This window comes from Grus americana, chromosome 6 (assembly GCF_028858705.1).
Source record: "Grus americana isolate bGruAme1 chromosome 6, bGruAme1.mat, whole genome shotgun sequence".
Taxonomy (NCBI): Eukaryota; Metazoa; Chordata; class Aves; order Gruiformes; family Gruidae; genus Grus; species Grus americana.
In genome coordinates this window covers 40,705,538-40,721,338 of record NC_072857.1, presented here as the reverse complement: position 1 = coordinate 40,721,338, position 15,801 = coordinate 40,705,538, and the positions used below count along the sequence as shown (strand labels likewise).

The window sequence follows — 15,801 nt, the reverse complement described above, 5'->3', positions numbered from 1 at the left end:
TAACAGCTACTAATCATTTTATTACTCTTTATAATCTATTTAAAGCACAATTAGAAAACAAACAAACAAAAAAAAAATCTATACAAAGTTACAGCCGAAAGCACATTTTAGTTAGGTTATAAATCCCTGAAAAACAACCATCTATCATGAAAACCGGCGCTCCTCAGCTCGCCTGACAGAAATGGATGCTGCTGCGCTACACCGAGGGACGACGAGGTAAAGGGGGGGGGGTGCTGGACGACAGACCTCGGTCGGCTCCTCTCGGCCCTTCAAAGCACGACTCCTTCGGGCTCCAGCAGCAGGTAATCGTGCAAAGGCTTGGGCACGGGCAGCAAGGGGATAAGGGAATGGCATTTGCTGCCAAACTTTTTCCGAATGGCGGAGCGGCATAAATGTTGCAGGCACCGGACTGTGCCCGCCAGCCGGAAAAAGGACTCGTAGAATAGCTGGTGCTGCTGCAAAGAGAGAGGCGGGGGGGGGAGGAAACATGAGCATCAGTTGGTTTTCTTTTTTTTTTTCCCCCCGATTAAGCCAAACAAGCCAGAGATACTTTTGAGATGAAGATCTAAGGGGAGGGGGATACAAAACCCATGGTTGCCTGTGGGTTGGGGGGGGCCGTGCGCCCGCGTGGCTCGCACAAGCACAGGTTGGACGAGGAATCCTCCTGTGGAAGCACGTGTGGAGGAACCCAGCCTCCCCGCGGGCGCCGTGTGGGGAGGATGCTTTCACGGCCGCCGGCAGCAGCATCCCTGCAGAAAGCCTTAGAGCTGACGTAGAAGAGACCTGCTCGTTTCCAAGGTGGGGAAACACAACTGCAGAAAGCAGGATCGGTCTGGGCAGACTCAGCTTTTCCCTAGCTCGGACTAAAAATCATTTCTGCCATCCCCTAGAACGTGCCGAAGAGCTTTATTTGCATTTCAGCAGCCGTCTCCCCTCGCAGCCAAGCTCACCAAAGATCTGCGGGGACAAGGCGGCCAGCCCAGATCATTCAAGAGCAGGCTGGCCGTACCTGTTGCACGTCTGGGGACAAGCTTTGTAAACCCAAACTCAGAGGTGTGGGCTCATGCAGGGCAGCGGTCTGGCTCCAAGGTCGCTTCCAGATGTTGGGATTGTATTTTATTTATTTTATTGCAGGCCAGGAGCAGGAATGGGGGTTTTGGTGTTGATGGAGCTAAGGGGATGCAAAGCTGCTGACATGAATTGGGTGTGTGGTGGTGCTCCGGGGACTATTCCTTTCACCCCCCCCCCCAAGTGAAGTTTGGGAGGGGGAAAAAAAAAAAACCCCAAACCTCTCGGTGGGTAAAACCCCCTGCTCGGGGCTCAGCCGTCCCTGCCAAACGGCCAGGGCCATCTCACCTGAAACACCTCTTCCGGCACGGCCTCGGCCCACTTCTCGGAGACGGGGATTTGCGAGTAGGAATTGAAGAGGACTTCGATGATCTCTGGCGTGGCCGCGCAGGACTTCAGCACCTAGTCGTGGGCAACGGGAGGGCTTCAGACAGAGATGCACGTCCCAGAGGGGCAGAGCATCCACGTGCTGCAGCCGGGGCTCTTCCCACCCCACGGCGGTCCAGGCTGGGATGGTCCCACGTGGGTGTGAGGCAGGTGTAGGGTTGTCCTGGCATGCTTTGGAGATCTTTCTCCATCTGGGAAGCGGCGGGAAGACCTGCCTTGCTGTGGCATTTCTTCCTCCGGATGCAGCCCTTGCTTCTTATTTACATTTTTGGCTTGCGCGTGATAAGCCAGGATAATATTTTCTCTATTGTTAGATGTAAAATCAATGAAACGCAGAGCCATAAGAAGGCTGCACTGACAGCTGATGTACCAAGCCGCTCTCGCCTGCCTCTGACATCCCCAGGCGGGGAAAAAAAATCCTCCTCGCCGGTCCCTGCTGCTCGCCCTGGCTCCATCCTGCCCTTCGCCCTGCCTGCTTTTCCCCACCGCCACACCATGCGGGGGTTTCCGTTTCCATCGTTCCCAGCAGCATCACCAACCCCACTGTCACGGTGCCCTCTCCCTGCCCAGACCAAGACACTCTCCCAAATTCTCCCAACCACCCCCCCCACCCCAGCTTTGTATTTCCCAAAGCACCCCGACCCCGGTTGCAAAATCCCGGGTGCGAGGGGATCCACGGGGGCTGTTTTGGGGTTGGTACCTTGATGAAGGCGGGGGGCCATATCCTCTGGGAGCCGTGGTTGAGCAGCAGCTGGACGGCGAGGTGGGGCCGCAGCTCCCTCTTGAAGGCGGCGTTCTGCAGCGCGCAGCCCAGCGGGGAGATGCCGTCATAGTCGATGGCGTTGACGTCAGCACCGCGCCGCAGGAGGAAGCACGCCAGGCCGGCGTTGGCGGCCCCGCATGCCTTGTGCAAGGGGCTCCTCCGCGTCTCATCCCGGGCGTCGATGTCGGCGCCGTGGGCAGCCAGCAGCCGGCAAAACTGCAGGCAGCCCTCGCCGGCACCCGGTGCCTGCCCGCAGAGGACGCCGAGGGCCGTCTCCTCCCGTGCGCTGCGAGCGTCGACGCACGCCCCGTGCCGCAGGTAGAGGCGGGCATGGTCGCAGAGGCAGTGCCTGGCCGCCACGTGCAGCGCGGTCTCCCCGCCGTCCTCGCTCGGCAGGTTGACGGTGGCCCCGTGTCTCAGCAGCAGCTTGGCGCACCTGTAAAGAGGTGGGGAGGTTGGGGCGTGCGCCGCCCTGACACGTTTCAGGGTGCAGGGGGCGGGGGGGACGGGACGGGGTAGGAGGCAGCGTGGGGTGAGGATGGGCGTCAGGCCAGAGCTGGGGTCCCGTGGGAGTTGCGGCACTCCAGGATTTTGGGAGGGAGCAGCAGAGGCTGGGGGGGGGGTGACCCTGTGCCCCGGTGGTAACGGCGGTTTGGGCAATGTCTCCCTCTTGCCCTTGAGCAGCGTAATTCATGGATGGTCAGCCCCGACCCAGCAGGGTCCCGTCATTCGAGCCCCACCAGGGACCGGTGATACGTGTCTCGGCTGTGCCGGGAGCGGTGCCCGCAGTTAACCGTGCCAGCCGGGTCTGTCCCGGCCAGCCAGGGGTGCGGGATGCACCCGGCCACAATGAGACGAGGGCGCGCGAGGACGCGATGGGCCCCTTCGTGCCATCAGTCTGTCGGCTGCGGTTTATCTCCCGGCACGGGCGCAGCCCTGGGCAGTTATGGAGATGATCTATACAATCCCACCCCTTGACTGACATCCACAGAGCTTCTCAGCTAAAAAACCATCCTAAACCGCTGCCTCCACCTTAATCTGTGCTGGGACCGAGCTGACATGGAGGGAAACCCTCGGTAACGGCTCTGTGCAGCAGAGGAGCTCGGTGTGGGTTTGCTGGGCGATGAAAATGGATTCTCCTTCTCCCATTAAGGGACCCAACTGCCTGCGTTGGGCTCCACCCCAGAGAGGACTAAAGGATCGTGTTTTCTGCCTATACTGAAAAGAAACACCTTTGCAGGTGGTTTAAGCTGTGACGGTGGAGTGGCAGCACCTGCAGCTCCCAGGAGGAATAAATCAAGGTAAGCAATCCTCCCCGTCCTAAATCACTGCCCCCGCTTCTCCTTCTCCCTAACGCCGTGGGGGGTCGTGGCTGCCGCAAAGCGGGGACACCGGTTCCCATCGGAGCGTTCCACCTGCATCCTCCTCCCAACGGGTCGGGGTTAGAGATGCCTGGTGTGCCCCAGTGGCTTGGTTTGTGGCGGGTTTTTTGTGGGCTTTTTGTTTGTTTTGGGGGGTTTTGGTGGAGGTTTTTTTGGTGTGAGTAAACGGATGTGATCAGCCAGTCTAAGTGAATCAGAGTGATTGCTCCAGCTCCTGCTGGGAGCCGCCGGGGCTGGCACGGCTCGATGTCACCGCCCCGGCAGGGCTGTCAGCAGCCGGGTTAGCGCGCAGGGCTGAGCTCACCGGTGCGGCACGGAGGAATTGTTTTTTTTGGGGGGGGGGGGGGGCCAGCCCCACGTGCCGTCCGAGCGAGACCTTGCAAACGTGGCCAGGTCGTGTTTCCCAAGAGGTGCTGCTGGGGAGGTGGGAAGAGCGGTCCTTTGGGAAGCCTCAGCAGCGGGGGGCCGGAGGCCAGGGAGGTGTATCAACCTTTAACCCTCCCCTCACCTGCTTAATTTTCCTCTAACACACTTTTCTTCTAGCTCAGGTGTCACCCCGAGCCCCAAGCGGGTTTCTGGGCTGATACAGAAGTGAAATGAGGGGGAGCTGTGGAGGAGCGGAGCCCCTGGTCTCATCCCTCTGGCAGGAGGGACAGGGAGGAGGAGGAACCCCGGGGAGGAAGAACGGTGCCAGGGCATTGGTTTTTTTTGCGAACAAGCTAAACATATGTGGGGAAAATAATAATAACGACAATAATAATGCTACTCGAATCCTTCTGAACCTGCAGCATCGCTGCCCCCAAGGCCGGGTCGGAGCTGATGAAACAGTCACCGTCCTTGGCAGCGCAGGATCTGCAAATATTTCCTTGGGCTGCTTTTCCCGTGCGTCATGGAGCCTGAGTTTGCCAGGGAAGATCCTGCAGGAGCTGTGGGACAGGCTGTTTCCGCAGCCTCTGCAGCTGTAACGCTCCCAGATGCTGGCAGCCCTCGTCGGACCTCGCCGGAGGCACCCACCGTGGATGTTCTCTGCTGGGGATGCACTTGTGGCCGAGAGGATTGGGCGTGGGATCGTGCCAGCTCCAAAATCTTCGGATCTTTACTTTACAATTCCCCTTTTTGCTCTAAAACGTCTCGAATCCCTTTCTCGAGCAATAGCTCGTCCTGCTGAGGTTTTCTCGGTGCTTGCTGCCTGCTGCTGGTTGGTAAAATTTTGTTGGAGAGGGTCTGCTGCTGGAGCAAATCACACCGCAACTCGGTCACGTTAACCGGCCTCATCTGTCCGTGACGGCAGGGAATTTGTAGCCCTAATTATAATGACTGTCTTGGCACCTCTCTGGGTTAGCTTAGTCCTAACGTCGTGCTTAGCTCTGGCACCCTAAGATAAGGTATTTGGGGTAATGGGATGGTTCTGCAGGGAAAAATGGAAAAAAATATATTTCTGATTTGATTGCAAAATATGCAGCAGCTTAGTCCAGGAGAAAAATCCCTTTTGTTCTTTTTTTTTTTTTTTTCTTTTTTTTAATAGATCATGCTTAAAGCATCTCTGGTCCTTCCCAGGCGAGGAGGCGGCTGTGCCTAGACACCCTGAGCAGAAAAACCACGCCGGATTTGGGAAGCGCTGCGTATCGAGAGAGCCCAGGCTGAAGACTTACACCCGCCCAGGCGAGGCAGAGGGAATGTTCTCCCGCCCTCACCGTTCAGGCGGAGGGTGGTACATCACGGGCTGCCCGGCAAGGCCGAGAGCTGCGCCCTCCCCTCCAGCCCCGCATCCCCGCTCCGCCACGGGGTTCTCTCTTATTGCGACTGGGATGGGAATTCAATTCCTCTTGGCCACCTGCTAGACATCCCAAATATCCTTCCAGAGATGCCAGGGTGGAAATCTCACCCTTCCCAGGTGCTATTTTGCTGAAGGGTGACTCTTATTTGTTATCAAGTTCGATGGCTAACTCATTGGAAGAAACCCGAGTTGGTTTATATGGATTTTTTTTTTCTCCCCCCCCCCGGATACTCCTCCCTCGGCAAAGGAATGTTAGTGAGGGGCTATAAATAAGGGGTGATCTCCGGTTAATGGGAATGGTGGGCCCCCGCGAGGAGCACGTGCCTCCTGGTTGGATGTACGGGGCATCAGCAGGTGCCGGGCGGATGCCATTCGTGTTTGCTGGCTATATGCTCCTATTTTAGCCTCTAATCTCTGCTGATGAACTCATATGCTCTAACATTTCACCAGCATTTATGGCTTCTTGGGTTTTTTTTTTTTTTTTTTTTATTAGGGCCCTGTTGTTCGCCATCAGATTAGACTAGAATTCCACTGAATGAGGCTCAGCGATCGCTCGCTGCTTTTTTTTGAGGGCTCCTCGCCAATTTTCTGGGAATATCTCAAGACTCTGCAGGTTTAGTTCAGCAGAAATTCAGACACCGGGTGGCAAAGCAAAGCGGTTTCTTTTCCATCCAGGCTGGTACGATCAACCTGGCCGAACAGCTCGCCAGCAGCAGTGATGCCGCGGGAGCAAACCCTCAAAGAACCGCCCTATGCCGAACTTCGACTAGTTTAAACTCACTCCTAAACCCTTCCGAACTCATTTGTGGGTGATGCGTAACGCACCTGAACGTCTCCTTGCTTGGATGAGTCACTTGATAGGTCAAAAATCGCACTAATTTGTGATAATTGGTATCAGTCCTACAGATTTGCCTCGCGCTGGGGTCCTGGCTCAAATAAATGGGATAAAATGATTTGGGTTTTATTTTCCTTCTTCACCCATCAGTAGAGTCGGGGCAGATGTCGGTGCAACGTTGGGCAGGATGTGCCCATCGCCCTCCCGCTGCCGGGATGGCTCCTGCTGGCCGCGGCTCCCAGCATCCCAGCAGGATGCTGCTCAGTTTGGGATGAAAAATGCCCAGGCTGGGAAAACAGGATTTAGCTTGAAATGGGATGCGATGAATTACCAGCAGGAGGAGCAGGAGGTTGGGGCAGCGAAGGCTGGAGGAAAATTCCTGTCCTAAAAACCCGCTCAGGCCCGCAGTTTTCTTAAGGAAAATCTCCCGTTTGGTTTTCCTTCTCCCTGGGGCTGGAGCGAGGCTTTCCCACCCTTCGCTTGGTTGTTGCTCCTGGCATCCGTGTGTCCATCTCCCGATCTGTCCGTGATTTATCGCAGGATTGTTCCCGCTTGGAAAAACAGCCTTCCCCAAGCCTGGCCCTGAATGCAAGGATTATTCTTATGAATTTCCTGAAAGGCAAAGAAAGGAAGCCTGTTTTTCTTTAAAAGATGAAAATCTTTTTCAGGCACTGCAGGCCACGGCGACGCCGGTGCCAAGGGCTGGTCGCGCCGGCGCAGGGACCGCTCCACCGCCGCCCGGGAGCATCCTGTTCTGCACCGCCTCTTTGCCAAAACTTCGCGAGCTGTGGAGATTCGTCCGTATGAGCCCTCATTTTGTCACACCAACTTGGGGAGCGGCTTCGCTCGGTGTCTGCTTTTGAGCTCTTTATTTCTTGCTCAGGGCCCATTAGGGAGCTGGGCTTCCCCTGCGGGGAGGGGGGACAATTTTCCAAAGCGATGGCTCCAAACGCTCAGAGTTTTGTGTTTTAGCAAGGCTAAGCGGGGCAGAGGATGAGCTTTAGCACTAGATGATGCTGAATGTTGGCTTTTAAAATTTGCTGTCTTTTTTTTAATTTGTAGTAACGCTCCCTTCCCGCAGCCAGAAGGGCGGTGGGTCCGGGCCGATGCCGGAACAGCCCGAGGGTGCCACGGGGCTGGGTCCAGCAACAGCGGGTTGGTGCCCATCTCCCTGGCCTTTGGGAGCCTCGCTATCCTGATAGCGTTGTCTTTTTACATACATGTCTTCCTGCTCAGCTCCTGTCTTCTGCTCATTCCTCCCGTGATGAGCTATCCTCCCGTAACATCCCGTAAGCAAAACCCGTCCTGCCTCCCCGAGGTGGCCGCTCTCGCGCTCACTCCCTACCCCGTCGCTTCTCACACGGAGCCCCTCGGACACCGAGTCTCCTCTTGCGTTGACTCGTCTCGCTGTTTATCTCCCATCCTTTGCTGCTGGAGGGTGGGAGCCAGAAGACAACTCTGATTTCAGCTCCCAGGGCGGAGAAAAAGTTTGAAGAAGCGAACGCGAGGGCATCGCTCGGCCGTAAGCCCGAGTCGCACAGAGGCGGGGGTGACATCTTCTTTTCTCAGCCCTTGGCTTGACTAAGCCCCCTTCCCGCTGGGGAAGGCAAGCCTTGGGGGTTTCTCTCCAGGTAGGCTCTCCCTGGTGGCACGAGAAACCCGGGATCTTCAGAGAGCTTCCTCCGACGCGCAGATCTGAAGGAGGACTCTCCAAACGCGGTAGCTCTTGCCATCCCTTCTGCTGCGGGTACCGCAACAGGAGGCGGGGGCTGCATCCCGCATTCCTGCCATGTGCCTTCCCACCGCCCCGCGCCTGCTCTTCCCCCCAGCACCGCTGGAGAGTTGAGACTCTTCCTCTCCCCCTCAATTATTTTTATTTTATTTTTTTTCGGGGTGCCAATAAAGGCAGACTCCTTTAATCATCCCGGCTTTAAGAGGGAAACGGGAGAGCGCCAGGGAGAGAGTGCAGTGAATTTAGAGACTCATCTTACCCCACCATGTTAATTATCTCCGCTGTAAAAAAGAGGTCAAGGAGAGGAACTCTACTAAATAGGCCGACGTTGGCATGAACAGCTCCTAAAGTGAAGAAGGTAAGACTGAACTTTACTGGAACTTTTTTTTTTCCATCTCTTCAAAAAGCTCCTAGATTAAAGCTCTGATATCCTTTTTGTTGAAATCTCATGGATTCTGAAGCTCAAATGGCTGGAAGGAAGCCCAGATAATTTTTTTTTATCCCAGTCACTGAGAGGCTCAAAGGTTTTAAGTCCTGCCCCCATGGTGAATTGCCGAGTATATGGGAATACAGAAGAACCCGGCACATAGGTGTTCTGGCCATTGTTATCGAGAGGGAGAAAAATAAAATAGCTCTCTATGTAGGTCAATGACCTGCTCTTTATTGTCAGTAAAAAATTAAGGATGACCTAAAATCTACTACTCAATAAAAAAAAAATAAAATAAAAAAAAAAAGGCGAGGTAAAGTAGTCTCCCCCTAATCAAAGAGGAAATGTTTGTGTTACCTAAAGCTTGACCTCCTCAGTCTCTAACTTTAGCAAAGTCTTTGCGATTGAAAAGCAGTGGTCGAAACCTCAAAACCTGTCTGAAATGTCTATTAATTTTTGATCTTTCAAGGGAGTTGGCTTAGTTATTGTAGAAGCCCCCGTAGCGCCAGGTAGCGTAGTTAAGGGTCTCTCAGCATTTCCATTATAAAGCCCCAATATTCAAGGGCTTCTAACTCAGCTGTTTCCACGTTGCGTCTGTCTGATCCCCACGGTGCTGTTTGCTGGCTCACCTGCCATCCCCCCCCATCTTGCTGGGGGAAATAACATGTAAATTGGTGACAACGGCTCATTTTAATATTTTTTTTTTAAATTTTTTTTTTTTTTCCCCAAGCTGGGAAGCACTTGGCTCAAACCGGGACACCTGGACCCCTCCATACACCAGGCTGGCTTATGTAGCCCATCTCTATAGGTGGGAGAGCAAGTCGGTGAAGCCTAAAATACCCCCCGGGGCTTTTAGGACGGCTTGGGGTTTGGAGACCGAAGGCTTTCAGGTCCAAAGGGAGCTCAGGTGAAGGAGTTAGAACCAGCTCCTTGTTAATGATGAGGGCTGCTTGTAGCATCCTCCCTTACCCATCCCACTCCTTTCAACCCTCATCGCACCGAGGATGCGCTTGATTAATCCCTAGATTTTTGGCTGAGCCAAAACTTGATTAATACCTGGTTTTTGGTCTTCTTGCAGAGAGTCTTATAAATAAGCTGAGCTCAAGATGTTGACATCTGCAAGCCTGTTCTTGTGCAGAGCTCTTTTCCCTGACACCTGGCCCACCATCCGCTGGATCCGTAGCGCGCACCTTGCCTTCCCCACCTACTGCTAGCTAAGCTCGCTGCCTGCCCAACGGGGAGAGGATTTAAGCCGGGGTGGCTTTTCACTGAAGCTGGCAGGCGACGAAATTCGCTACAGCCCTAAGCAGTTTTATCAGGATATCCAGGGGCTGAGCTTATTATAAAAAAAAAAAAAAAAAAAAAAAAATCCCAATTCCTTGAGTCTAATGATTCAGGCACTTAAAGTCCTACTGAGACATACACATGTGGAAGAAAAGCTTATTTTTCAAGGTAACGTTTAGGCTCGTGTCTGAAGTGCTGATGCTGATCCAGGGTGAGACGGGAGCAGAGGCACGTGGGCGAACGTGAACCCGGGTGCACCCGTAGGTGGCTCACAGGGGGCAAGGAGGTGGGAGGATTGCTCCCCGTCCCCATGCAGACCCCATCCCGCACGGCCACGGGGCTGGGATTTTAGGAGCGGGTGCCCCGATGGGCACCAACATCCCTCGCAGATGGGGTCGGCGTGGGGATGAGGAGTGCAGGAGGTCGGGGTGACCCATGTGCGCCATGACCGGACCTTCCTGAACATCTGCTGGGGGAAGGTGTGCCAGGCCTGGGATGCGGGACATGGCGATTTTAGAGAGAAATCCTCAGAGGAGAGGAGAGACGAAAAGCGTGTGGAGCTGGGCCAGGCTGTACCTCTCCGTGGGAAGGAGACCCGGGCCATGCAATGCGCCCGACACCAAAATGTCCCTTTTTAGCTACGCCGAGCGTTGCTGAGGCAGCCCAGGGACGCGGGAGCATGCAGGAAGCCTTGGTGGACATCGTGGCATCTTTTTTTGCACCCCACAGAGGCGAAAGCGCCGGGGTCTGCGCGCAGGGGGTGCGGAGCGAGGTTACGGGGGGGGTGGGGTGGGGGGATGCTGATGGGGGGACCCTCTCCTTACCCCAGGGAGTCTTGAGTGGTGCAGAGGTGCAGTGGGGCCAGGCCCTCGTCGTTCCGCAGGTTGGGGTCAGCCTTGTGCTCCAGCAGCAGCTCGACGCAGTCGGTGTGCCCCCCGAGGCAGGCTTCGTGCAGGGCTCCGCGCCCCCCCGGCGCCAGGTCGGGGTCCGCCCGTCGGCGGAGGAGATGGCGCAGGCAGGCGACGTGCCCGCGGCGGGCGGCGAGGCACAGTGGGGTGGTCAGCTCCCGCTTGTACTCCAGCGACCACAGCCCTGCGGGGAGGAGGGAGCAGGGCTGACGGTTCCTGTCCCCCTTGCAAATAAACCACGTCAACGTGCTGCTTTTTTCCATTTTCCTAGCATCTCCCTGGCAACTTCGGGGGTTACGGAGAGCCTGCTTACAGCTGGGGGGTTACGGAGAGCCTGCTTACAGCTGGTGGTTGCTCCGAATGCTCTTGGCGAAGAGGGGAAGCGAAACTCCCCCCGCCACCCGGCGTGTGCGCGTTCAGGAGTAGGATTTTGCGTGGTAAGGGCCGGGTAAACCAACGCCCTGCGCACAACCAGCTGCGCGGGGCACCCCGCGTGCAAGGTATCGCTAGCAGGAGTTAAAGGACAGCTCACGAATTCCCCGCCCGCGCCAGGCCGAGCAGGGGTTGCGTTTGGTTTGGCTTTGGGGCTGGAGCAAAGGAAAGGATGCTTTTGGGCAGCTCGGGGACCATCAGTAGATGCGCAGCACCCGGTGAGTGTCGGGGACCTCAGGGACCATCTGGGGTTGGGAGCATCTTTTTCCTCCCGGGTAGGACCAGGTTGTGCTTTCCGAGCCCCTGCATGGGGAATTTGGGCTGCAAGCACGCCTAAGCCACAGAGACCCCCATCCCAACCTGAAAAAAAAGTCACCTGGATGCACACTTTTTTTTTTTTAACACTTCCCCCTCCGGTGGGTTAGTACGTGCAGAAGAGAAGAAAATAGTAAAAAGAAAGTGCCGAATATTTATGGCTAGGGCTGCAGGGCACAGTCAGCTAACCAGAAACCAGCCACCTCGGGAACGGGCTCTACAAAAGCAGCGTTAGGTACTTAAATGCACTGCACCTCTCCTATTTAGGGTTAGTAAATACCTCTGGGTGAGTTTTGCTTGGTTTTTTTTTTAATTTTTCTGGACTGGTCTTTAAAGGCAAAGTACCTGAGAGTCCATAAGACGCTTGGCTTTTCACCTGCCACTCCAGCTCATTTTTACTGATCTCAAAAACCAGGTTGACATCTTGATAATATCGGTCAGTCAGGACCTCAAGGCTTCTCAGGTCTCCCGTGACCAGGGCCGTGTAATATTTGGTGGCGGGGGTGTGAGCCGTAAGAGGATGCTCCGAATCCAATTTGGGGGAAATTTGTAGCTTTTCTGTTACGGGTCCTGGTAACTCGCCCATTCCAGCGCTTCCCGTGTGTGTAGGTCCTAGCTGGGAGGGTAGACGGGCTTTTATAGTTCATTGTTTCCATCCTCCTGGGCTCATTGTCTAATTATAATCCCGTTAAGGCTCTATTGTCGTCGTATTTATAACTCCGGCGGGGTCAGATGATAACGGGCACGCGATACAATGAGGGTCGAACGGTCACCGGGCTGTGTTGTGGCAGCACCTCTTGGATTAAATTGCTGGTTTAATCGCAGGCAGCGGTTTGGGACACGGGGGTTTAGGCTGGGAGGAACACGGTGCCTAGCCTTTAGGGGGTGGGGGGGGGAAAAAATAAGAGAAGAAATTGAGTCAGCTCCTGTCTGCCCAACCCCATATAATCGGATTTGTGTGCACTGAGAAAGTAGTTTGTTTTTTTTTTTTTTCCTCTGCCTAACACTATTTTTTTTTCTTTAAGGCACTCGTACCTGTTTCCAGTCTTGTGGTTGCTATACAGAAAAATCCGTGCATCCCGCTAGCGGCCGAGAGGATGCAGGCTGGCACGCTGGGGTGTCCGTGCAGGGATGCAAAGCACTTGGCAAAGGCCAGCGAGGCACAAATCCTGCCGGGGCTTTGGCAGGGGGAGCCGCTCGCTCTCCCCACCGATGCCTTCTATAGAAGAGGGAACGCGCCCGGCCGCCGCTGCCATTTCAGCGCAGGGCCGGACGCCAGTGGAGCGTCCCCGGCTCCCGCTGCCCCCAGGCCGGTGGCTCCTTTCCCCAAGGTCACGGGAGAAGTCCGCGGCAGCGGGGACGAGAATAGACCTCAGCATCTCGTGACTCGGTGGCTTCGCCACCGGCCCAAGGCTCTGGGTCGACCCGCCGCTGCCTGCCAGCCCTCCCACCCCCCTCCCTGGAGAACAAACGGGCCCAGAGCAGATCTCGGGAAGCTGTTAAACTACAGCCAAGCAACCAGCCGTGGAGGGGCTGCTGAAACGCTTCGTGGTTCCCTCCCTGTGGAGTCAACCTGGGACTGGAAGAAATGTTTGGGACCTTCTCCGTAGCTCTCTGCAAGTGGGGACCTTGCTGGGCTCCTGCAGGTGACCATCGGCATCCCCGGGCCAACACGAGGAGCCATCTGAGGTTTCTTTGTGGGCTTCCTCAGCAGGGCTGCGGTGACAGCCAGCCGCCTGGCCCCGGAGGCCATGGGGAGAGAGCGGAGCCACCAAAAAAATCGCAGCGTGCCCATCCAGGATGGGGTCGTGCTGAGCCAGGGTGGGGGGGGGTCTGACTTGGGGGTCCTTGTGTAAGTTCATCCCTGGTGTAAAGGACCCCCTGCCTTGAGGTCCCTGTGCACCAGCAGCTGCGCTGGGAGCTAATTTGTGGTGAACCTACGTGCTCTTTCCCGTTTTCCTTCTTCCCCCTGAACTCCAGGCTGACTGTCTGCAACTGCTCCGTCGGGTTGAACCTCCCGATCCCATCGTCTGTCTCTCTTCTGCTACCACTTGTTGCTGTTCAGCCTTTCTGCGCCCCTTCACCCATCTGGTATCAACTGACCCCCCCCCTCCTAAAAGCATCGCTTTGCTATGACAAATAGCCTCGTTATCCCCTGGGGTCCCTCAGCCGGCGCAGGAGAAGGTTTGGAGAGCGGGGCAGTGGCACGGACTGGCATCGTTTTCCCCGAGGACTCGTCCCGTGTCGCATTTTCGCAGCCCTGGCTCCCTTTCCCGCTCCGCTCATTAGCAACCCGCTCAGATTTTTCCCAGAGGGAAGCCTGCCTTCACGTGCCCTCGCTCCCGTCGAGGGATTCGCCTTCCTGCGGCGTGGGGTACATATATACACATATAGGTGTGTGTGTATATATATATACACCACAGCGGGGTATATTTAGCAGGGAGTGTGGACCTTCTCGGTCAGACGTGGGCTCGGTTTGCAAGGGGGGTGTGTACGTGTGCGTGTCTGGCATCAAACTGCCAGGGAGAGAGTGTTGAAATACCCTGTGACCCCGCCTCGTGAGCCTTTTAATCAGCGTCTATTTGCATATAACACTCACTTCTTGGGTCACGGTAATGACAGGATTAACAGCATCACTGGTGGGGGGGGGAGTGTGTTAAAAATAGCCGGGGCCAGCAAGAGTAGAAAGAAAAAATCCTCTTGTAGCTGAGTGGCACGTATAAACGCACCAGCCTGAGCTCCTGCCAGCCAAGTGGGGTTTTTTGGTTGTTGTTGTTTTTTTTTTTTTTTTCCCCCCACCGATGAGTGGCAAGCGATGTCAGGATGAAAAAATGTTCCGTTGTTTTTAAGGGGAACACCGTCGTAGGGGCGGGGGTGGCTTACTGCGGAGAGGAGCTGGCAGCCAGGACACCTGCGGAGCATCCTGGGGCTGGCCAGGGGAGGGGGAGAAGCCCCAGCTTGGGTTTTGAAGGCAAGCGGGGGTTTTTGGTTGTTGGTGAACTACCCGTCCCCTTTGGGCACCGATTTTTGGGTGGTGGAGGAAGGCTGGGACCCCGCAGCCCTACGCTCTCCTCTGCCACTGCCGTGCTGCACGGCCTTGGGCACGTCACCCGGTCCCCGTGCCTCCAGAGCCCCTGAGGACCCGAGGGCCTGATCCTGCCACCAGTTCAGCCTGGGATCATCCTTAAGGGTCCTGACTTGAGTAGAGATGTTCCTACACAGAATCGCGCCCCAAATGCCAGCAAGGATGAGCACTTCATTAGCAGTAGCCTCGCACTCATTAATTTCTAACGTGGGGGTAGCATCTTAACCTTCTCCCTGCCTACGACTGTTTGCAGAGTACACCTCATTTAACAAAACATTAAGCATTGTACTTCCTCAGATCAAGTGTATCTATTAATAATGACTTAAATTGTCTGCGCTGGCTTCGTGTTACAAGGAAAACCGATTCCTGGCACATGGAAGAGCACTATATGCAGAAGCAAAATAACTTCGGCGCGAGCTTGTTCCCCAAGTTAAGCTGCCGCGTGACAACTTAGTCCTCACGCCGGGGAGGTTTCAGCCCATAATAACTTGCCCTGACGGTTCAAAAACCCATGAGGCTGCCTTAAAAAAATCCGGGGAGTCCAGATGTGCCTGTGCCGAGAGCTCCTGGTGTCACTGCTGTGATTTACAGCCTCCCCCAAGGCAGCGGGGAATGGCTTTATTTTATTATTATTTTTTTTTTCCCAGGGAAATTTCCAGCGCGGTGAAGGAGCCCGAGGGCTGGCAGCCCGTGGCACTGCCTCCTCCAGCTGCTCTCAAGCACAGATTGTAATGCGTGACTGATTTAAAGCCTGCACCCCCCCCCCGCCCCTTACCCCCCCAAAATAATTAAGATGAGCTGGTTGGGTGGCAGAGCTCCCGGTGATGGCTGGGTGTCCCCCGGCACCCCGCGGCTGTGAGGAGGGGATGCTGTGCCCGCAGCCGGGGGACCGCGAGGTGAGCGGGAGGGATGGCCACCGTGCCAAGAGATAAACCACGGGCTGCCCAAGCCTACCTTGGAGGGACGGCGGCGTGAGGGCGGCTCTCCCGGGCGATGCTCGCTGGTCCCCCTGGGATACCATCCCCAGCCGGGCAGCGCGGGGCGAGAAGTTTAATCTCCTCTCTTGGAGCCACGTGCCACCTTGCGAACAGCCGACCTGCCGCCGAAACGTCCCCACGTTTATATCCCATCCCCCCCCCCCCATGTGACAGTGCTGCCCAGTTACGCGGCTGGTGGCTGAGCGAGGGGGTCAGGCCACGGGATTAATGCCCACGAAGACGCACGGCTGGGGGCGGGGGGGGGGTGTGGGGGGGGTGGGTGTCATGCTTTGCACCCCCCCCCCCCCCGAAAAACTTTTGCAGATGCAATTGCACGAGCAAAGCCGGCTGTGCTGCCGCTGCCGGACCAGCTCTCCTTTCAAAACTGCTGCCCGGTGAAATATAAACTTGGCCCGAGGCTGCATTGAT

The 15,801-nt window shown here is 55.9% G+C and overlaps 1 protein-coding gene across 1 annotated transcript; it reads right to left on the bottom strand.

Annotated features, from left to right (window-relative positions):
• On the bottom strand, window positions 1–15,584 carry ASB18 (ankyrin repeat and SOCS box containing 18). Its single transcript, XM_054830826.1, has 6 exons — window positions 15,350–15,584; window positions 11,656–12,186; window positions 10,480–10,747; window positions 2,156–2,654; window positions 1,357–1,470; window positions 1–455 (listed from the first exon to the last, which is right to left on the bottom strand). Exons 2-6 carry the CDS (start codon window positions 11,894–11,896, stop codon window positions 270–272), a joined length of 1,308 nt encoding a protein of 435 aa, XP_054686801.1. The 5' UTR covers window positions 11,897–12,186; window positions 15,350–15,584; the 3' UTR covers window positions 1–269.
• Between the last annotated feature and the right edge of the window lie 217 nt (window positions 15,585–15,801).

Bases quoted from the DNA above. Each gene is read 5' to 3' on its own strand.
- ASB18 (XM_054830826.1), bottom strand. From the start codon at position 11,896: ATGGGCGAGTTACCAGGACCCGTAACAGAAAAGCTACAAATTTCCCCC. The intron at 2,655-10,479 runs GTAAGGAGAGGG...ACCTCTTTACAG, and splicing joins ACCACTCAAGACTCCCTGGG to GTGCGCCAAGCTGCTGCTGA. The intron at 1,471-2,155 runs GTACCAACCCCA...GCCCACGACTAG, and splicing joins GGCCCCCCGCCTTCATCAAG to GTGCTGAAGTCCTGCGCGGC.